The 23,264-nt window shown below is 49.6% G+C and overlaps 1 protein-coding gene across 4 annotated transcripts in view; it reads left to right on the top strand.

The window, feature by feature from the left end:
* The window catches only part of GLIS1 (GLIS family zinc finger 1), a 227,014-nt gene that overhangs the window by 124,332 nt on the left and 79,418 nt on the right, over window positions 1–23,264 (top strand). For all 4 annotated transcript variants that reach the window (XM_067726209.1, XM_067726208.1, XM_067726205.1 and 1 more), the window contains 2 exons: window positions 15,166–15,343; window positions 19,617–20,499. In XM_067726209.1, coding sequence (XP_067582310.1) covers window positions 15,166–15,343; window positions 19,617–20,499 — 1,061 coding nt within the window. The remainder of the gene's footprint in view (window positions 1–15,165; window positions 15,344–19,616; window positions 20,500–23,264) is intronic.

Below are 23,264 nucleotides of genomic sequence, written 5' to 3'. Positions count from 1 at the left end.
TCTCTCATCCTTGCTCACTAGGCTCCAGCCACCCCTGGCCTTCTTGTGTTCCTACCCTGGAGAACACTCCTACCTCGGGGTCTTTGTACTTGCTGCTCCCTCTGTGTGAAAGCTCTTTCGCCAGGTGTCCACATGGCTCCCTTCTTCCCTTCACTAGGGCATTTGTGTAGATGTCCACCCCTCGGAGAGACCTGACCCGACTGTCCCCATCTCTCTGCACTTTCTAGCTTCTTACCTTTAATTTAATTCACATTTATCCCTACTTCATATTATAGTATATATTTATGTGTTTACTTTTGAAATTGTCTTCTCTCTGATCAGAATGTCAACACCATGAAAATAGAGATTTTTTTTCTTGTTCATCATTGCATTCCTGTGCCTGGTGCCTGGTGCCTGGTCCTTGCACAAAGTAGGTATTCAGTAGACATACGTTAAATGAATGAATGAGTGATTAATGGTTTTTTTAATTTATTTTATTATATTTTATTTTTGTCTGTGTTGGGTCTTTGTTGCTGTGTGCAGGCTTTCTCTAGTTGTGGCGAGCAGGGTCTACTCATTATTGTGGTGCGTGGGCTTCTCATTGTAGTGACTACTCTTGTTGCGGAGCATGGGTTCTAGGCGCGCGGGCTTCAGTAATTGCAGCGCACAGGCTCTAAGGCACACAGGCTTCAGTAGTTGTGGCGCGTGGGCTCAGTAGTTGTGGCACATGGGCTTAGTTGCTCCGTGGCATGTGAGATCTTCCCAGACCAGGGATCGAACCCGTGTCTGCGTTGGCAGGCAGATTCTTAACCACTGAGCCACCAGGGAAGTCCGTGATTAATATTTGATGTATTGATTTTCCATTTTTTTTCTATTCAAGTTAGTTTTATGCATGTGGAATTTTGAATCTTCTTTTTATTTAATTCTTATAAATATTTTCCCTTGTAATTAAAACCTTTAGTAAATCCAATAAAACTCATGATAAGATACCTTGTGATAAGATGTCTTCATATAAAACATGGCAGTAGCTCCTGTCCCCTGTCCAGCCTCTTCACAAAAGAGTTCTTCTTTTCTCTGGAGGTTGCAGGGAATTATGGGTTAGGAAGTGACTGCATCATAACCATTTGAGGTTTTCTTAGTTCCTTGTGTAGTGTGTACTTTGTGATAAGTGGGCTGTTTCTGACATATCTAATAAATGAAAACATCTTTTCCCCATATATTAACTGGAAAAAACACCAAAATACCATTTTAAAGGAATTGAAGATTTTGGACCACAGTTAATTGCATTATGATGGAATTCTACTATATTTAATGGCTACATAAAATTTCTGCTGAGTAACTTTATGTAATCATTTTCCTGTTATTCGATATACAGACTATCTCCTATTCTTTTCTAAGTCACCCTGAACTGTTAAAATAACAGATTTTTTTAAAAATGAGAATACCTAGAGTGTTGAGAGTGCAAGGAAGCAGGGGCTTTCTTGCACTGCTGATGGTATAAATTGATATATTCCTTTTGGAGAGCAGTTCGAATAGCAGGTAGCAAAATTCTTTAAAATTTTGCATGTCCTTTGACTCAGCCATCCATCTCACATCTAGGAATTTAGTCTAAGGCTATAAATATGGGTGGACATGAAGACAGGTCTGTAAGGACATTCATTACATGATAGTTTCTGGTTTTAATCTTTTTAAACAATATAAATCCTAACTGTGGAGAATGGATTAAATAAAGTATGTACAAGCATATTATTGAATACTATGCAGTTATTAAAATTGTATGTTGGAAGGGGCTTTTTGCATCTGTTTATAGCAAATAAGCTTATATCAGACTAACCTTCCCTCTGAATAAAATATAAAACCCAACTGTTTGAAAGCATCATGAACTACCAAGACAACCGGGACTTGTGGCACCAACACCCTGAAGAGAAGGGAAATACACTGACATGAATCTGACTCTGCACAACTTCTTCCTTTCAGGCATTTGCCAGATTGCAATTTGTATAGGACCAAGAATTGGAGAAATGAACAGAGCTTTCTGCAGCCTTACTGTGCTGGAGATACAAAAACTGGAGTTTAGGGCCACCAAAATAGGCAAATTTTGAGGGGCCAAGGTTCCATGGAGATAGGAAGTGCCGAAAAGTGAGCTGAACATTAAGTGTTGCGTTTCCTTCCAAAATATTTGTTGATTCTTAAGTGGCATAGGCTATACGGCTGAGAAATCAACAGTGTGGCAGTTAAGAGGTTGAGGATCTAAGCGAAGCTTTCAACAGCCTCAAGTTCTGGGAACTTATATTGACGTTCAGTGTCAACCAGGGAGGAGTCCGGGCATCCCAAGTTTTCACCTGGGGACCCTGAAGGGCAGCATCCTAGGAGAAAGGATGAACCAGAAAGAGAGCAACCTTTACAAAGCCTAAAACTGAAATCCTAGAGTGGATAAAGATCATCTTCCTCTCTTTTAACTGCCTTTGAGAAGAAAAAGAAAATTCTCTCTGGAGGAAGGTATCATCTGGAGCCTGTACAGACTTCATACACAATGTTGGGCATCCAGTCAGAAAGTACCAGGGATACAAGGAGGCAGGACCAATGGGGGGGGGGGGGGAACATACAAAAACAGACTCACAGGTGGTCCATGTGTTGGATTTGTCAGGTACAAGATTTAAAATAACTGTGATTAATGTGTTCAAGAAAATAGATTACCAAATGGAGAATTTCAACAGATATCTGAAAGCTATAAAAATTAATCAAATGGAAAAATTTAAACTAAAAAATAGAAAAATTTAAGAACTCAAAAGATGGATTTAATAGATTTTAAAAAAATTTTTATTGGAGCATAGTTGATTTACAACATTGTGCTAGTTTTAGGTGTACAGCAAAGTGTATCAGTTATACATATACATATATCCACTCTTTTTCAGATTCTTTTCACATATAGGTCATTACAGAGTATTGAGTAGAGTTCCCTGTGCTATACAGTAGGTCCTTATTAGTTATCTATTTTATATACAGTATTGTATATATGTCAACCCCAATCTCCCAATTTATCCCTCCCCCTTTCCCCCTGGTAACCATAAGATTGTTTTCGACATCTGTGACTCTATTTCTGCTTTGTAATTAACTTCATTTGTACCATTTTTAAAAGATTCCACATATAAGCAATATCATATGATATTTGCCCTTCTCTGTCTGACTTACTTCACTCAGTATGACAGTCTCTAAGTCCATCCATGTTGCTGCAAATGGCATTATTTCATTCTTTTTTTTTTTGCGGTACGCGGGCCTCTCACTGCCATCGCCTCTCCCGTTGCGGAGCACAGGCTTCGGACGCACAGGCTCAGCAGCCATGGCTCACGTGCCCAGCCACTCCGCGGCATGTGGGATCTTCCCGGACCGGGGCGCGAACCCGTGTCCCCTGCATTGGCAGGTGGACTCTCAGCCACTGCGCCACCAGGGAAGCCCTCATTCCTTTTTATGGCCAAGTAATATTCCATTGTATATGTGTACCATGTCTTCTTTACTAATTCCTCTGTTGATGGACATTTAGGTTGTTTCCATGTCCTGGATATTGTAAATAGTACGACAATGAACATTGGGGTGCATGTATCTTTGTGAATTAGGGTTTTCTCAGGGTACATGCCCAGGGGTGGGATTGCTGGATCATATGGTAGCTCTATTTTTAATTTTTTAAGGAGCCTCCATACTGTTCTCCATAGTGGCTGTACCAATTTATAGTCCCACAAACAGTGTAGAAGGGTTCCCTTTTCTCCACACCCTCTCCAGCATTTGTTTTTTGATGATCACCATTCTGACTGGTGTGAGGTGATACCTCATTGTAGTTTTGATTTGCATTTCTCTAATAATTAGTGATGTTGAACATCTTTTCATGTGCTTTTTAGCCTGTCTTCTTTGCAGAAATGTCTTCTTTGCAGAAATGTCTTTTTTTTTTTTTTTTTTTTTTTGCCATACATGGGCCTCTCACTGTTGTGGCCTCCCCCGTTGCAGAGCACAGGCTCCGGAGGCGCAGGCTCAGTGGCCATGGCTCACGGGCCCAGCCGCTCTGTGGCATGTGGGATCCTCCCGGACTGGGGCACGAACCCATGTCCCCTGCATCGGCAGGTGGACTCTCAACCACTGCGCCACCAGGGAAGCCCCCGGAAATGTCTATTTTTTAAAAAATAAATTTATTTATTTATTTTTGGCTACATTGGGTCTTCATTGCTGCATGCAGGCTTTCTCTAGTTGTGATGAGCGGGGGCTACTCCTCATTGTGGTGCACGGGCTTCTCATTGAGGTGGCTTTTCTGGTTGTGGAGCACAGGCTCTAGGTGCGCAGGCTTCAGTAGTTGTGTCTCACAGGCTCTAGAGTGCAAGCTCAGTAGTTGTGGTGTACGGACTGAGTTGCTCCACGGCATGTGGGATCTTCCTGGATCAGGGCTCAAACCTGTGTCCCCTGCATTGGCAGGCGGATTCTTAACCACCTCACCACCAGGGAAGTCCTGAGAAATGTTTATTTAGATCTACCCATTTTTTTGATTGGGTTGTTTGTTTTTGTTATTGAGCTGCATTAGCTGTTTGTGTATTTTGGAGATTAATCCCTTGTCAGTTGCTTCATTTGCAAATATTTTCTCCCATTCTATGGGTTGTCTTTTTGTTTTGTTTATGGTTTCCTTTGCTGTGCAAAAGCTTTTAAATTTAATTAAGCCCTATTTGTTTATTTTTATTTTCATTATTCTAAGAGGTGGATCATAAAAGATCTTGCTTCTATTTATGTCAGAGAGTGTTATGCCTATGTTTTCCTCTAAGAGTGTAATAGTATCTGGCCTTACATTTAGATCTTTAGTCCATTTTGAGTTTATTTTTGTGTATGGTATTAGGAAGTGTTCCAGTTTCATTCTTTTACATGTAGCTGTCAGTTTTCCCCACACCACTTATTGAAGAGACTGTATTTTCTCCATTGTGTATTCTTGCCTCCTTTGTCATAGATTAAACTATGGATGTGTGGGTTTATCTCTGGACTTGCCATCCTATTCCCCTGAACTATATTTCTGTTTTTATGCTAGCACCATACTGTTTGGATTACTGTAGATTTGTAGTATAGTCTGAAGCCAAGGAGCCTGATTCCTCCCGCTCCATTTTTCTTTCTCAAGATTGCTTTGGCTATTCGGGGTCTTTTGTGTTTCCAAACAAATTGTAAAATTTTTTGTTCTAATTCTGTGAAAAATGCCATTGGTAATTTGATAGGGATTGCATTGAATCTGTAGATTGCTTTGGGTAGTTTAGTCATTTTCACAATATTGATTTGTCCATTCCAAGAACATGGTATATCTCTCCATCTGTTTATGTCATCTTTGATTTTTCATCAGTATCTTATAGTTTTCTGGGTACAGGTGTTTTGCCTCCATAGGTAGGTTTATTCCTAGGTATTTTATTCTTTTGGATGCAATGGTAAATGGAATTACTTCCTTAATGTCTCTTTCTGATCTTTTGTTGCTAGTGTGTAGGAATGCAAGAGATTTCTGTGTATTAACTTTGTATCCTGCAACTTTACCTAATTCACTGATGAGCTCCAGTAGTTTTCTGGTAGCATCTTTAGGATTTTCTACGTATAGTATCATGTCATCTGCAAACAGTGACAGTTTTACTTCTTCTTTTCCAATTTGTATTCCTTTTATTTCTTTTTCTTCTCCGATTGCCATGGCTAGGACTTCCAAAACTATGTTGAATAAAAGTGGTGAGAGTGGACATCCTTGTCTTGTTCCTGATCTTAGAGGAAATGCTTTCAGTTTTCCACCATCAAGAATGATGTTTGCTATGGGTTTGTTGTATATGGCCCTTATTATGTTGAGGTAGGGTCCCTCTATACCCACTTCCTAGAGAGTTTTTATAATAGGGACTTAATAGATTAGATACAGTTAAAGAGAAGATTGATAAATTGGAAAATAAGTTAGTAGACAATATCTAGACAGAAGCATGAAAGTTAAAAAAAAGAAGAAAAATTCAGAAAAGAGCATAAGAGAGATATAGAACATGGTGAAAAGGTCTAACATACATTGTTGCATCAGAAAGATAGATAATGGGCAAAAGTACTGTCTGAAGTGATGATGGCTAGTAATTTTTCAAAACAGACAATTTTGCATGTAGGGGAGTGGAGGCTGCTCTTTCCTTAGTGTCAGAGAATTTCCAGGCCTCTGTCTAATTAACCCAACTTGCATTACATGCCTATCTCTGAGCCTGTCACTGTGGCACTGTGGCTGGGGACATGAGACCATGCTGATGGTCTAACCTACCCTGGAAAATGAATAAGAACAACAGTGAGAGCAGACATTTATATAGTGCCTACTGTGTGCCAGGTGTACTGTTCTATGTACTTTACATTTGGTATATAAACCCATTTTAACATCATAAACTGTGGCACAGAGAAGTTAAGTCAATTGACTTAGACAAGGCCACAGCTGGTAAATGGCAAAACCAGGATTCAAACCTAGTCAGTTATGCCCCAGAATCTGCATTCTTATCTGCTGTGCTATACTATCTCTTCTTCTCAAGCCCCATAGATAGATATGGAAATACAGGACCCTATTAAGGCGAGGAAAGGAGGGAATGAATATTAGGTGTTATGGACTGGATGTTTGTGTCCCTCCCCAAATTGAAGCCCTAACCTATGTTGAAGCCCTAACCTATAGTGTGGCTGTATTTGGAGACGGGGCCTCTAAGGAAGTAATGAAGGTTAAATGAGGTCATAATGGTGGAGCCCTGATCCAACAGGATTAATGTCCTTATAAGAAGAGATACAGCACATGTGCGCTCTCCCTCTCCTCCCCACCACCTCCATGCATGCACTGGGAAAGGGCATATGAGGGACATAGTGAGAAGGTGGCTGTCTGCAAGCCAGGAAGAGAGCCCTCACCAGAAACCAAATCATCAGGAACCTTGATCATGGACCTCTAGTGTCCAGATCTGTGAGAAAATACATTTCTGTTGTTTAAACCACCCAGTCTGTGGCCTTGTGTAATGTCAGTCCAAGCAGATGAATACAAGCAATCAGCTGCATTGACCCTAAATTTCTTCATGATGTGGAACAATGTCTGGGTCACCACTGCCTTCCAAGTCTGAGAGAGCTGGACTTACATTTTGATTCCACCATTCAACAGATGCATGACCTTGGGCAAGTCACTTATTCTTCCTCTGGGAAATGGCATTAGTAATTCTGGCATGGAAAGAGCCTAGTACTGTGCATGGCACATAATGGGCACTCTATAAACTTTAATATTCATGATATATTACTAAATGAAAAAAGCAGAATACAAGAAAATAAGTATATCATCCTTCTTTTTGTCAAAAAATTATATGGATGCTTCGGGAAATACCATAGAGGTTTATGTGTCATCATGTCTGCTGGGGCTCTCTGGTTTGTGGTCTTATACATGATGTCTGTTTTCTAATTGTTGCCTCAATACATTTTCTAATTTTTTCTACAGCAAATGTGGGCTAATTTGATAGCAATAAAAGAGTCTGAGGGAAGACTTGGCCCACATATATGTTTATATACGTACCTGCATCTCCACGTGCAGCCAGCCTTGGGCTGCTCACTTCCTGGCCCTGGATGGGACAGAGTTGCAGGCTCACTCTGGTTTCTCTGTGGCACCTCCATGCTGCTCAGGTTTTACTGGCCTGAGTCCCCGTAAATCTAGCTTAGCTTTAAAGGGGAATTTATGGAGTTTTTTGTGACCTGGGATAAGAGACGCCGGGCGGCCAGAAGCCCGGCGTGAGGCCTCGAGCATCAGGCTCTATGGCTCCAGAGGCCCTGGCAAGGTTACAGGCCCCCTGACGGGGCCTGGGACACCCCAAGACAGCTCTGCATCGAGCAGCCCATCTCGCTGGACTGTGGAGACTGGAGAAAAAGCTCAGACGTCCACCTTCCTGCTTCTCCTCTTTCAGAAGCCCCCACTTGCTGCTGATTGTCAGGCCTTTGGGTTTGATGAGGAGGGGAGAGAGGGGATGACGAGGCAGCATGGAGGCGGAAGGGGCCCCGGGGTGTGGATGCAGCACAGGCTTGGCATCTTCTGAGCGTCCTTGGAGAGGCGGCGCTCACCTCCCTGGCCCTGAGAATGGAGCCTGATACTCCCTGCTGCTTGGGGTCTCTAGTGCCCCTCCTGCTCGGGCCTGGCCCTCCCACTACTCAGAGGGGAACACTAAGGCTCAGAAAGGGGGCCTGCAGAGCCCAGGCTCATACTCAAGACCGTTGGCCTGAGGCTGCCCTCTGTGGCCCCTGGGGCTCACTGCCTGGGGAAGTGGGCCACTGTTGCTGGAGAAACACCACCTCAGGGTGCTGTGACCATGTGTCTCCTGCCTGTCAAGAAGGCAGTAGAGGGACTTTTACTGAAGTGCTGACTGCACCAGGCACCACACTGCTACATGTATTATCTCATTTACCCCTAACAGCCACCCCTTGGAGCTGAGATTCTTATCTCTGTTTTACAGATGAAGGAAGAGTACTCAGAAGAGTAAGGTAGCTCATCTAGGGTGAAGCAGCCAGAAAGTTAATGGTGGAGCTAGGGCTTCAACCTAGGTGTGTGTGTGCAAAACCTTGTTCTGTTTCCCCAAGTCACGGTGTCTGATGTAGGGGAAGCACGAAAGTGAACTTTGGATAATCCTCCCAGCCACTCCGCCCCCTTCCCAGTGTTTCCAAGCACCTACTGTAGTTCTAACCGTGTGCTAGGAATGAGGGGAATATCCCCAGTGGGGCCCAGGTGTTGAGAGAACCTGCTTGCTGTGTGACTAGGACGAGCCTCTCCCCCATCCGGGTCCCTGTTTTCTCTTCTGTATATGAAGTAAGTTGAACAAAATCATGTGTCAGAATGCACTGACATTCAGCCGCTCTGGAGCTCCAAGACCTTGTCCTGAAGGATTTCACAGACTCTAGATGAGGCGGGACTTTAACCGCACTCACAAGCGTCAACGTGGCCGTGCAGAGTATTACAGTCCCCACCTTGTGGTGATGTTGTGGAGATTTAGGGATCAAACATGTCGAGTATTTGGGGCTTCCCTGGTGGCGCAGTGGCAAGTTAAGACTCCGCCTGCCAAGGCAGGGGACACGGATTCGATCCCTGTTCTGGGAAGATCCCACAGGCCACAGAGCAACTAAGCCCGTGCGACACAACTACTGAGCCTGCGCTCTAGAGCCCAGGAGCCACAACTACTGAGCCTTCGTGCCACAACTACTGAAGCCCACGTGCCTAGAGCCTGTGCTCCATAACAAGAGAAGCCACCGCAACGAGAAGCCTGCGCACTGCAACAAAGAGTAGCCCCCACTCACTACAGCTAGAGGAAGCCCGTGCACAGCAACGAACACCCAACACAGCAAGCAAGCAAGAAAGAAAGAAAGAAGGAAAGAAAGAAAGAAAGAAAGAGAAAGAAAGAGGGAGGGAGGGAGGGAGAGAGAAAGGAAAGAAAGGAAGGAAGGGAGGAAGGGAGGAAGGGAGGGAGAAAGGAAGAAAGGAAGAAAGAAAGAAAGAGAAAGAAAGAGGGAGGGAGGGAGGGAGAGAGAGAAAGGAAAGAAAGGGAGGAAGGGAGGAAGAAAGGAAGAAAGAAAGAAAGAAAGAAAGAGGGAGGGAGGGAGAGAGAAAGGAAAGAAAGGAAGGAAGGGAGGAAGAAAGGAAGAAAGAAAGAGGGAGGGAGGGAGAGAGAAAGGAAAGAAAGGAAGGAAGGGAGGAAGAAAGGAAGAAAGAAAGAAAGAAAGAGAAAGAAAGAGGGAAGGAGGGAGGGAGAGAGAGAAAGGAAAGAAAGGAAGGAAGGGAGGAAGGGAGGAAGAAAGAAAAAGAAAGAAAGAAAGGAAGGAAGGAAGGAAGGAAGGAAGAGGGAGGGAGGGAGGGAGAGAGAGAAAGGAAAGAAAGGGAGGAAGGGAGGAAGAAAGGAAGAAAGGAAGAAAGAAAGAAAGAAAGGAAGGAAGGAAGGAAGAAAGAGGGAGGGAGGGAGGGGGAGGGAGGGAGAGAAAGAGAGACAGAAAACAAAGGAAGGAAGAAATGAAGGAAGGAAGGAAGAAAGGGAAGAAAGAAAGGAAGGAGGAAGGAAAAAAGGAAGAAAGAAGGAAAGAAAGAAAGAAACCACATGTCAGATGCTGGGTTAGGTGCACCCTAACAGGCAGCTATTCGCAGGGGCTGCTGTGTGCAGAGGTGGGGAAGCTTGGGGGAGGGCGGGAGAGACCAAGGAACGTTCCAGAAGGAGATGCACTTCTGCTGAGCTCTGAGGGCCCAGAGAGATTTGGGAGGTGTCAGGCACCCTGACTGGAGGGCTGGGGTGTGTACAGTGCAGCAGCAAAGCACTGTGGGAGTGGGAGGTAATGCCCAGATAGGGGGTGAGCCCAGGCTGTGGGGACCCCTGAGCCAGGCTGATAGCACCTCCATTTATCAGGTGCCACCAGGGGCTGGCCCTGCAGTCAGAGTCGACAGTGGTTTTCATGTCATCAACACCCATAAAATGCTCCTCGTTTTACAGATGCAGGAAAGTCTTTCTAACTGCAAAGCCCACCTCTAACTGCTGCACTAAATTGGGGTCAGCATGTTACAGCCCAAGAGCCAGTGAGCTCTTTTTCTCAATAAAGTTTTATTAGAACACAGCCCAATCTTCTGTTTACATGCTGTCTATGGCTGCTTTTCATGTTACAACAACAGAGCTGAGTAGTTGTGGCAGAGAATATATGGCCTGCAAAGCTTAAAATATGTGTTATCTTGCCTGTTACAGAGAAAGTTTGCTCTCTGAGCCCTACACTTGCCATGTGAGCTTGGGTAAATTGCTTGCCCCCTCTGAGCCTGTCTGGCCAATTTCTGACGGTTGTAGCAAAGCTTATAGGTGATGGCTATGAAATGTTTTGACTGTAAAGTGCAGTACCCTGTCACCAGCCTGGCACCTGGCGAGCACTAAAAGTCTGCTTGTCCATGAATGAGGAGCAGTCATCATGTCGGCCTTCCTAGACCCAGCCAATGGCTGCTTCTGGGACAGCAAGGAGGCGGCATCTGGGCCCGAGATGCTGAATGCATCATTGTCCCTCTCATGCAGACTTGGCAGTTTTCAGTGTAAATTAAAATTCCTGTGGGGAGTCACCTTATATGTGGTACCACTTTATAGCCAGGTCATTACGGTAATTTGCAAAGCTCTGTGGCGTGTAACTGGAGCCATTTGCTTTGGATTTGCTGGCTATGACCTCATTCAGGCTGCCCAGTTCTGCATTTGGTGACCCCTGAGACTTGGGGGCTTGTCCTCCTGAGCCTGGCCTCAGGGTCATCCAGACCTGACCTTCTTGGGGATAGAATACTTCTCATACAGGCCCTGCCTCCCAGCCCCATCCTGAATTCAAGGATAAATAGAAGAAGTAATTATCATTATGATCATCATAACTTTTCGAGTGCTTGCTGTGAGATAAGCACCGTGCCACATGCCTTGTGTTTGTAATTTCACTTAATTGTCACCACAACCTTGTGAGGTAGGTGTTAGCACCATTTTACAAATGAGAAAACTGAGGCTTGAAGAGGAAACTAAACCGAACTCTTACCTAGCCCTGGGGGTGCCAGTCCAGGTTCTGCTATGGATTTGCTGTGTGATTAAAGCAGAGTCTTTCCCTCTCTGAGCCCCAGTTTCTTCATCTATGAATGAAATAGTCACTCAGTCCCAGCCCTGACATTCTAGGTTTTCTCATCAATCTGTAAAAATGAACAGAGGACCTTCTCATCCTCCAAGCCTCCAAAGGAGCTTGATGTATGTGGGGAGAGTTAGGTCCAGGGTCTGCTCGTGGCCCCCTGTGGCACAGAGGGAGGCATGGCTGCTGGGTGCCAGTCCCGTTTCAGGGCACCCCCCAGCCTGCCTCAGGGCAGCGGGGCTGACATGCCCCTCTCATTCCCCTGCCTTCCCAGAGAAAGACACCATCCCTGCTCCCTGGAGATAGAGAGTAAGCCAGGGTGGGTCCTGTGATACCCTTGGGGACAGAGAGGCAAGATGTCAATGGGCAGGAAGGCAGTGGGAGGGCCCAGGGTTGAAGAGTGACTGTAGCCACATCTTTCCAGTGGTGACAGCACCGCTGGGACAAAGCCTCTGGTTTAATTTCCAGGCTTTGAGAAAGCAGGTGGCCTGGAGCAGAGTCCAGCATGGGTTTGGGGAGACGTGGGTTTGGACTCAGCTATGCCAGCAATTGCCATGTGACCTTGGGTGGCCACTTGCCAACTCTGGTGCTCATGTCCTTCCCTCTGTGAGGCGGGGAGGGCAATGCTTTCATCAGGGTGCTGTGAGAGTCACATAAGACAAAGGCTTGAACGGGCTTGGATCCCCGAGCAGTGCCAAACTGTGACCTGAGGGACTCCTTCCCAAAGCTGTGTGTTTATATATTGTAGGAAAACTTCTTACTGTATCCAGTGGAAAAGAAGCCAATAGTCCCCAACTGTTTGTCTGGGAATGACTGTTTCTTCCCCAGGAGGTGATGAGTTTGCATCCCAGCTGAGCCCCTTACTCCCTGTTTGACCTTGGGTAATGCACTGAATTTCTCTGAGCCTTCGTAGGCTCATCTGAGATGGAGTGGTCTTACCACCTGGCAGAGTTGTTGCAAAGATTGAAGTTTAGCAGTCATTGTAATGGTTGCACGTTGACTTCCCCGAAGCCTCCCCAACATGATCTTATTGGAGTCAAAGTTGGGGATGCCTGTTTGGGGGTCCCCAGTCGTTCAGCATTTGGCTGAGAGGCAGCAGGACAGGACTTGAGCTCTGAAGTGTGAGAGATCTGAGTCTGAATTGTGGCCCCGCGTCTTACAGACTCCAGAGCCTGGTGGAAGGCACCTAATCTCTCCAAACTTCAACTTTTCTCATCTGGAAAGTGGCTGTAATGAGCCCACCTCACAGGGATGGACATGTAAAGGAATCAAATGTTCCTGTTGATCAAATAGAAAGGGCTGATGAATAGGGCTTGATACATGCTGGGCTCCCTGGCGCCTTTCTGGGGCCCCGCCTTCCATCTCTCCGTACATCCTCCTGTGGGAAGGAGGGGTAGGTAAGCCAGAGGTCCCCAACGGGCCTCGTGGGTCCTTGAAAGAAGCTTGGAACCATGTCCCTGACCCAAAGACGCTGGAAGAAAGACCCTGGCAGAACAGCCCCATGTGGTGATGAAGCTCTCTTTGCGCCAAATGCTATTAACAGTCATAAAATCATCCACAGTTTTCTCAGGCCCAGTCCCAGGGTTTGCCTCAATGGGACAATAAAATCACAAGAGAAACAATTTGGAAAAGGCAGAGACCGCCTTGCAGAGGAGGAGTTAAATGAGCGGCAGCCGGCTCTCATTAACTCAGGCCATTCACATTTGTTACCAGGGATTTCTTTTTAATTAAAAAACAACCAAGTTATTAAAAAATAAGCTTGTGAGGGGCTGGCCAAGCAGCAGCCCAAACCAGCAGGAGTGAGCGTTCCTCACAGCAGGACATTGGCCCAGTGCTTGGCCTGGGAAGGGGACCAGAGGTCCACTTCTGAGGAAGTACTTGTCTGGAGACTTGTCACCTGCCCTGGGACCTTGAGAGCATGGCATTCTCATCTGCAAACTGTAAAGTACTCGGCAGGTGAATGCCCAGTGCCTGTTCGGAGCTTTGGGCACGTGGCGAGTAAGCACTGAGCGTCTGACCTTCTGTGAAGGGGCTGCCTGGGGGCGGGGTAAAGCTAGAATTAGGGTTGGGGGAGCCGGATCCTTGAGGATGAGGTTGGACTTCTGTCTTCCTAAGAGGCCACTTTTTATTACATAGTGATTAAGACATGGGTTTGGGTCTGATGGACCTGAGCCAGAGATCCAGCCCAGACTCTTACTAGCTGTGTGTGATCTTGGGTGAGTAGTTTAGCCTTCCTGAGCCTCTGCTGTCTCCTCTGTACAATGGGCATAATACTGATCTCTCCCTATGAGGGCTGCAGGAGGCCCCAGTGAGGCAGTGGAGTCAGGGCCTGCACATCCTGCTTAGCTTCAGGGCTGACCGTGTACTGGTGTCAGCTCTTTTCTCATCTTAATGGTTTATCTCGCTCAGTGTTGACAGTCCCTGGACAGTCCTTGGGCCTGTTAATAATGTTTTATTGCATCTGTCAGACACTTTATACTCTTCAAAGTGCTCTTTGACAATACGAGCACTTTCCACTCCAGGTGCACCACCTACTAGGGACCCGCACTTGGCTAGGGCTCTGCACCTCAGCTCTCAACACCTCACAGCATCTCTGGAGAACTGGTGTGGCTATCCCCATTTGACACAGGGGGACTCAGCCTCTGGAAGGGACCTGTCCGAGTCACAGACTTGCTTGGGGGCAGTAGGGGCTCACACTGGGCCCATCAGGCCCCAAAGCCCTTTCCTCCTTAGCATAACCCTGCCAAGTGACTGGGCAGAAAGCCCGAGAAGATAGTCTTCAGATTAACCCTCCTCACACTATAGACGAGAAAACTGAGGCCCAGAGAGGGCAAGTGGCTTATAACAACCATGTCTAACATTTTTGTTATACTTTATATAGTTTTTAAGGGCTTTCAAGGGCTTTATATAGATTTCAAGACTAATTGAGGCATGTCTGCCTCAGTTTGTCTTCCTAAAATTCCCAGGAGTGGGGCACGGCAGGGCATATGATAGTTAGGCTGTCAAAGAACCGTGGAGGATACAGAGGCGTGAATAACTGTATACTGTGCTTCTATGGGGTAATGCAATTTGGAAAACAATGTGGATTCAGCTTCAGTGATAAGAAGAACACATTCTGTTTAGTGAGCACCTCCTCCTTGACCTACAGATGTTAGTGATGCTTGCCTGGCCTGCTGGGCAGCCAGCCCCAGCCATGGCCTTGCATCTTGTCAAATGAGCGCCAGGATCATAGCTTGTAAGCTCCAAGAGGCAGGAGTGTGTGTCTAGCTCACCATGTTTCCTGCACCCGGAGAGTGTCTGGTATGTTGTAAGTGCTCTGTGTTTGTGTAAAGATCAATTACCCACTGGAGCTCAGCATCTGCATCTGAGAACTGGGGATTTTATTATTGATCCTGCTGGTGATTATGGGAATTAATAGGTGTTCCCAGTGCCTGGAATGCAGCAAGGGTTCAGTTAGTGTTTCTCAAGGGCACTCTGTCCCACCTGGTACCCCAGTGACTGCCCTCTGCAGGCCATCCCCACTCACTTTGTCTCCTTTTCCTGTCTCTCTCTGCATAGTGAACGGGAGCTACGGCCACTGCACTCCGGGCTCGGAGAAGAGTCTACTGGACCTGGACCTTGCTGAAGGCCCTGGCCCCCCCTGCCGCCAGGGCCTGTTTCTCCCTGCAGGAAGCCCACCACCCCAGGGCCACCCCTCAGCCTGTGAGAGGCTGCTGCATTTCCCCCACCCCAGCAGGTATGTGCTCCGACCCCATGCATCAGCTGCCTTCTGTGGACGGTAGCTGGAAGCCGCAGATCTAGGGCCTCCAGACCTCACCTGGTCTGCCTGGCTCGTGGGACACACAGGGAAACTGAGGCACAGGAGGGCCAGAGACCAGCCGGAGCCCAGTAGCACATGGATGGCCGCCTGGTCTAGGCTCTGGACCTCAGCATTGCAAGGACCCATGAGAGACAGGAGTGGCTTTATTGAGGTGTGTTTCCCTGTTGCAGAAGCTGAGCTGACTTTACAGAGAATCAGTCATTTCAGAAGAAGAAAAAGATTCAGAGGATGAGGGGAGAGGTTGGGGAGGGAAGACCCAGCTCAGGGTTCACGCATGCTTTAGTGATGAACCCTGGACTGCTCCGGGAGCCGAGAGGGGTTCCTCCACCCAGGCGTCTCCTGCCCCAGGAAGCCATCACCCCATAGAACTCTGCCAGGTAACCATCATTCAGTGCTGGTGCATGTTCACCTCTGGACAGATGTTCTGCCAGATTGCATATGGGGCTGAACTCTGCCTCCTGCGGCTTCTCCCAGGATCCAAGCCATGCCTCTGTGCCCTCTGGTTTGCAGACAGGCAGAGGCCAACCACAGACAAGCCTCTGTATCCACCTGCTCAGCCCTAGGGCCCTGAGCCAGTGCCTGGGGCTGCTGGCCTGGGGCCTGTCTCACAGATCACAGAGTCTAAAAACTGGCCCAGTTGCCTGTTTGCAATTGGTTCCTTCACCAGTCATTCATCAGGGGTGGGTGCCTCGGTGAAGGAAGCAGAGATCTCCCCGACAGAGTTTACTTTCCAGTGGGAGCTCCATGGTGAGAGATATTACTAGTTAGCAGGATGCTTCTTCCTACATGGAGCCGTTTTTCTTTGAGGATGTAGATTCCCTGTGGCTTTCTTTGGTCTTAGTGAGACTCCTGATTTACAGGAGTGTGTTCGTCTGCTTGTTAGTATGCTTTGCCATAACAAAACACCTCAGGTTGGGTGGTTTAAACAACAGACATGTATTTCCTCACCGCTGGGGAAGTTGGAAGTCCAAGATCAAGGTGTCTGCAGGTTTGGTTTCTCCTGAGAGCTCCTTGGCTTGCAGATGGCCACCTTCTCACTTGCTGTGTCCTCACATGGTCTTTTCTCGGTGTGCACACCCCTGGTGTCTTTTCTCCTTACAAGGACTCCAGTCTGGTTGGATCAAGGCCCACCCTATGACCTCATTTAACCTTAATTACCTCCCTGAAGGCCCTACCTCTAAATCCAGTCACCAAGGGGTTTAGGACTTCAACCTGTGGATTTTAGGGGGACACAAGTACATGATGAGGAGCTCAGCAAGCATCTTTTAGACTTGGGGCTGTGCATTGTTTGGTGACAGTCAAGTGCATTTATCTGCTTGGTTGTTCACTGAGGCCCCCCTGGCAGCATCCAGTTTCTCCAGGGAAATTCGATCTCATGGCAGAAGCTACAGTAACCTAGTGAAAGCTAAGGAAGTGGATTTTTGTTTTCTTTTCCCTCTCTTTTGGTAGAGACGATCAGAAACATCATTTGTCGTTTTGAATGTCATTTGACAGGGCACAGGAGAGTCTGTACCCAGAACCCTATGCCAGCATCAGTCTGAGTTGCTGCCACCTCTGCTGCTGATCTGGCTCTCCCAAACTCCCTCATTTTCCTAAGGAAAAAGAGGGCCCCAGCCCCTATCCCATACCCAGTTGGATTCTATGCCTTCTCCCTCCCGCCAGATTGCCTTGTGTTTGGGGTCTCTCCGTTCATGCGGCTCCCTCTGATTCAAACAGATCCAGGTTCACATTCCTGCTCTATCACTGCCTGCCTCTGAGGGCTTGGGCAAGTTGCTTTAGTTTTCAAAAGTGTCAAACAGACAGTAGTCTCTCCCTTGAAGAACTTGGCCATGCCTTCAGCTACCATGCACCGTTACACTGTTAGGATTCATGAGACGGCCCCTGGGAAAGCGCCTGGAGTTGTCCACTTTTTCTAGGGACCACACTCTCAATTTCTAGAGATGTGATGGGATTTGCCTGGGGTGTACAGGGCTCAGTGGCAGAGCAGGACCAGGACCACTGCCCGGCCCCACAGGGACACTGAGGGCAAGGGGAGGGGCTGCCTTAGCTGGCATTCGGAGCCCGGAAACCCTAAGGCCTGAGCTGCCCCGTCCCTGCCGGATGCCATTCGAGGTTTTGCTGTTGATTATTCGGGTAACTTCAGTCACAGAACACCACAGCTGTTCTCTTCTGGTGTTGGTTGCTTTAAGCTGGCACTGTTTTTAAAGCAGTTACTTCAAACAGATGCTTGCCTGGCTGCCCTTCCCCATCCGTGCCCACCTCTGCCAGGCCCAGGATCATGACCACACAAGGAACAGCTGTGCACTTATTTTTTTTTAAGCTTCACAAAGTCACAGCTTCAAATCCAATCTTTAAGCCCCTCAGAGCTTTCTGCTGGCAGTGATGGGCCCAGGATCCCCAGCCCTGTAGATGGGGGGGGGGGTATGTATTTGCTCCTTCTGATTCCACCTGGTGACCATGCTCTGGACAGCAGAGTTCCTGGGAGGGAAGAGAGGTCTCTGGTGAGTGAGGCAGAGAATTGTTCAAGTGTAGTTGAGAACCAAATGGAAGAAGAGCCCCTCCCCCAACCTCCTATCCAGGGAGCACTTCAGGTTAGGTCTACACAGGAGAACTCTACACCTGGGAGGGAGAAGGGGAGCCTGGGTTCTGGTCCCAGCCCTGCTGCTGGTTTGCTGCTTGTGACTGCGGTGAGCCCTGTGCCCTCTTGGTAGCGATGGGGTTGGAGCCGGTGCTCTGGGAGGGCTCCGGGCTCTGACTTTCCTTCTCCCCTGTCCTGTCCCCTCCCTTCCACCTCAGGGCTGGAGTGGAGGATGCCACAGCTGCAGGGAGCCCGAGAGGGAGGGGCTGGGGCTACAGGGCCATGCTGGGAAGCAGAGGGACAGGTGATGGTGCCACAACCCCCGGCTGCAAAGAGCCCCAGGACGGCAGTGTTCAGGATGGCAGTGCTGATTGCACCATTCACCCTGCTGTCCTCTTCCCAGAGGGCTGTCACGGCATCTGTTTCCTCCCTTGATCCTGGCAGCCTCCCTCTGAGGTAGGGAGGGTTAGTCCTTATTTCACAGGTGAGAAGACTGAGACTCGGATGGGGACAGGTGTGAGGGCATGTGGGGTATCCTAGTCAGACTTTGGGCACATAAGCAGGCCTCCTGTTCTGCCCAGCCAGCTCCTGGGGCTTCTCGGACCCTGAGCCCACTGTCACCTTGCTGGTCTCTTCCCTTCCCAGAGTCCTCTGATGACCGGCAGGCCCTGATATCTCTTCCTGCACTTATTTGTCCCACATTTGGGAAAGGCCCCTTCTAGGAATGCATGTACCACATGTGTGATGATGATAGCATCTTGGCCAGCTGGGTCCTGCCCATCACCGTCCTCACCCTCAGGAGAACCATTCTCCTGTAGCTGGGCTACAGGGAGAGGCCCAGACCACGTTGCTAAGTAAGGTTCACTGAGCTGCGAGTGGCTGAGACCTGAGGGTTAAGAGGTGTTAACCCAGGTCTCTTGCTGCCCCACCTGGCCTGCCTGCCTCCAGCTTCATTTTGTACATTCATGACCTTGAAATTCTGCACATTCCCCCCAAGAAACTTTTCCTCAGTTTTTCCTAGGATGACCCCTCACTGTGATTGTGATTCAAACCCCACCCGCTGACGTTCACAGTGGAAAGAACAGATTGCTTAGGGCAAAACATCCCATTTTTAGAAATTAAGAAAGATTACAAGAATTAAGAGCGATTTAAGGGACAAGTAAGCAGAATTTAAAACAAACTGGACCTGGTGTCCCTCAAAGAGCCATCCTCCGCCTTCTTCCTCCAGAAGTCACTAGAAGATCACGGGATGGGGACAGGGCAGACCCGGGGAGGCCTCAGTGGCAGGACGGATAGCACTTGGGCTGGAGAGGGTGGGCTGGAGTTAATAAAAGGATGAAATGTGCTCCTTTCTGGCATCCTCCTGGGCACATTCATGTCTCTTGAACCTCTGCCCAGCCCCCTCCTCTTCCTCTCTCTCCCCTTCTCCCTCCACATTCTTCCCTGCTGACCGGGCAACCAGTCCTGGTCTTTCTGCTGCCAGCCCTCAGCCTCCCTCTCTTGCTCTTGGCTTCTCCGCCCCTTGGTCCTCAGGCTCCCCACCGTCCCTTGCCTGGACCTCCCCACTGTGGAGTGCCCACCCTCTCATGACCTCTGTACACTGTCTTCCAGGTCGCCCAGGCCCCAGGCCACCTATGTGAACGGAGGCCTCCCGGCCACACAGCACATCAAGCAGGAGTCCCTGCCTGACTACCGGGCCATGACGGAAGCTCGCGCACCCCTGTCTGCCCACTGCCGGGCCCCGCCAGCCACGGGCCTGCACACAGACCTGGACCTCTCGGGCCGAGGCCTCGCCAACCCCGCACCTTCCTGCTACCTTCTGGGCAGTGAACCCAGCTCTAGCCTGGGCCCCCCACCTGAGGCCCACCTGCCCGAGGGTGGCCTGAAGCGCTGCTGCCTCTTGGGCCTGCCCCCCGCATCCTCAGCCTCCGCCTCGCCCTGCGCCTCTTCCGACATCACCTCCATCATCCGCTCCTCCCAGACAGCTCTGGTCACCTGCGTAAATGGACTCCGGAGCCCCCCTCTGCCGGGAGACCCGGGGGGCCCTCCCAAGAGGGCCCGGCCCAGCCCTGCGTCCACCGAGAGCCGCGAGGGCAGTTTGCAACTTGAAGCCTGCCGGAAGGCCGGCTTCCTGAAGCAGGAGCCCGCGGACGAGTTCTCAGAGCTCTTCGGGCCTCACCAGCAGGGCCTGCCACCCCCCTACCCCCTGTCTCAGCTGCCGCCTGGCCCGGGCCTTGGAGGCCTGGGGCTGGGCCTGGCGGGCAGGGGCGTGGCTGGGCGGCAGGCGTGCCGTTGGGTGGACTGCTGTGCAGCCTACGAGCAGCAGGAGGAGCTGGTGCGGCACATTGAGAAGAGCCACATCGACCAGCGCAAGGGCGAGGACTTCACCTGCTTCTGGGCGGGGTGCGTGCGCCGCTACAAGCCCTTCAATGCCCGCTACAAGCTGCTCATCCACATGAGGGTGCACTCGGGCGAGAAGCCCAACAAGTGCATGGTGAGTTCCCACGGCCGCCGGGCTGTGCCCCCGCCACCCCCAGCAGAGCAGCACCCACCTCACTGCCCTGGGAGAGCCCTGCCTAGGCTCCTCACCCTGGGGGCTGGCTGGGATGTGGCCACAGGTCACAGTGGTCAGTGCCCTGTCACTGGGAACCTTGGCAGAGGGCCAGGTACCCCATCCTCCACCCTCCATGGCCTGGTGTCACACCCACTCGTTCAGGTGGTGACACACGTGCTCTGAGGTCAAAGCAGCTCGGCCAGCCTTCTCTCTTACATACAAAGGCTCAGTGTCACACCTGCCGGTGGCCAGGTGAGTCATGGAGAGTACGCTCTCCCCCAGCACTGGCTCTTCACCTGGAGTCCTTCCCAGGGAGACTCTGGGGCCTCCTGGAGCAGCCACAGGCTTGATTCCTCCAGGGAGCACCGGGTGCTCACAGGCATTTGGCTTGAGAGCTGTGGGTACCCAGGGTAGGCTTTGGGGTAAGGCCAAGGGTTAGCAGATAAGGGCCTGGATAGCACCTGCAGTGTTCTGGCTGAGGTTGAAACTAAGCTTTCCAGGGAGACACACACACACACACACACACACACACAATATAGGCACCCAGGCCTCCAGCCCTTCTAAGTGGTCATTTGCATGTTCTGCTCTCACTGTGGTGGAAATCCGTATCAGAGGTTAGAAATTTAGTCTTAGTCCCTGATATCTTTAGCCAGGCCACTGTGCCTACCCACAGGGCCCAGCCAGCCCACCGGGACAGGTGCCTGCCTGGGGTTGGAAGGGCTGATGGAGCCACGAAGGCCCAGCTCCGTCTTCCCAGCTTCTGGGGCTTGGGTACGGCAGAGGAAGGAAGCAGTGTGTCTGGTCTTCAGGGCCAGTGTCGTAGCCAAAGTTGAGTTCTTCCAACACTTGTGTGCTGTCACTGGGCCCTGCCTCATGGAGAACTCAGTCTGGGAATGGGTGCAGCTTGGGGAGAGGTGCACCTCTGTCCCTGCTCAAAGTGCAGGGCAGCATTTGCAGGACCAGGGAGGGGCAACCAGCGGCATAAACTCCATCCTCCTGGGACCAGATGTTCGCCCTTGGGGCACATCTCCTTGTGGAGCTGTGAGCTGGGTACCCACTGAACCAGCTTATTCAGCTTTGAGGAGGCTGGGTCTTGAGGATGAGAAGGAATTCACTTTGCAGACAAGGGAGGGTCAGGGTTGGCATGCTGAGGTTGTGGGGAGGGGCTGGAGTGAGCAGGCTGAGAAGCTGACTGTATCGTGTGTCTTTGGACCGAGAGTGTGCTGGAGGCAGAACTGGTGGCTGGGCCGATTCCTGGCGACACCCCCATTCCTTTGGGGTGTTGTGACATGTGCCTTGTGGGAGGGCACGCCCCTGCCTGGAAGGAGATGCCCAGCGGACATCGCAGGGTAAGGCTCCTGGACCACAGACAGTCCTGTCTCTCTCTGAAATCCTGCAGTTGACAGCTGCCGGGCTACAGTTCTCCTTCATGTCTTCTCTCCTGGGGTGATCCCAGTGGTGTACGCAGGGTCCTCGAAGAGGCTGCCCGGCCTGAACCCTGGTGTGGCGTGGTCAGTGGCCTTCTCGCACTCAGGCTCCCGTGTAGCATCGCGGCATCCAGGAGTTTCTGTTAGACACGAGGGACCTTGGAGATGATCTAGGCCTTCCCTGTCCATTTTCCACGTTGGGAAATTGACGCCCAGTGAGCGGGTCACAGAGGCTCAGATCACTCAGAGCAGTCTCAGGACCTCTCTGTAGGGCTTCTTCTCCGGGGCCAGCCTGCCAGAATCTCTTTTTGTTCAGCAGATTCCACAGAACACTGGCTGACACCTGGCTCTGGAGACAGACCTGGACCTGCCAAGATCTTTGCCTGAGGGCGCTCACAGTCAGAGATGCGTGGGAGATGGGTGTGGAGATGAGTGACAGGGTCTGGGATGGAGTTTGCATCGGCCCAGGGAGGAGAGATCTAAAAGGGCTTCATACAGGAGGTGATGTTCAAGCCATGTCTGTACTTACCCATGGCTGCGTTTAATCTTTACAAGAGTCCTGTAAAACCAAGGGTTTTTATAGACGAAGAAACAGACCCCACATTGGGGGTCAGTAGGGTCCAGCTGGCCTTCCACCTGCTGCTGTGAGAACACTTCATCTTGCCTCTTAGGGGGTTAGGATTATGGTAATAACACCAGCAAGCAGCTCCTGAGTGCTGACCGTATGCGGGGGCTATTCTAAGCCCATTGTCCTCATACTCCATGTGGTCCTCACAACAACCCTATGGGGCAGATACTATTAGTCCCCATTTTACAGATGAGGAAACTGAGGCTCAGAGAGACGGCATAATTTACCCCAGGCCACACAGCTAGTTAGAGACAGACCATAACAACAATAATAATAGAGGCTAATAATCATGATAGTAATAATAGTATTGATAACAACGATAAAAATAACTTGCCCAGGGTTACACGGCTAGTAACCGTTGGAGTGGAAGTTGAACTCACATCTTTCTAAGCCGTGATGCTCTTGTTTGTGTATATCTTCTCCTGTTAAACTGATTATTCTCTGGGGTCCAGGTACCAGCCCTGCCGGGTGCCATCCTCTGGAGATGGTAGCAGAGAGCTCTGAGCTCCGCCTTGTCCGCAGTGGGGGTGCTCCCCCTTCCTGCAAGGCTGGTGCAGTAGGTAACCCAGGGGAAGGGGCGGGCCCTAACCCGCACCCCAGATAAATACAATCTCCCTTCCCTGTAAAATTATTAATTTCTCATGACAGGC

This window comes from Pseudorca crassidens, chromosome 2, assembly GCF_039906515.1.
Source record: "Pseudorca crassidens isolate mPseCra1 chromosome 2, mPseCra1.hap1, whole genome shotgun sequence".
Taxonomy (NCBI): domain Eukaryota; kingdom Metazoa; phylum Chordata; class Mammalia; order Artiodactyla; family Delphinidae; genus Pseudorca; species Pseudorca crassidens.
Note: the sequence above shows the minus strand (reverse complement) of the source record. Positions and strands in the feature narration are given on the sequence as shown.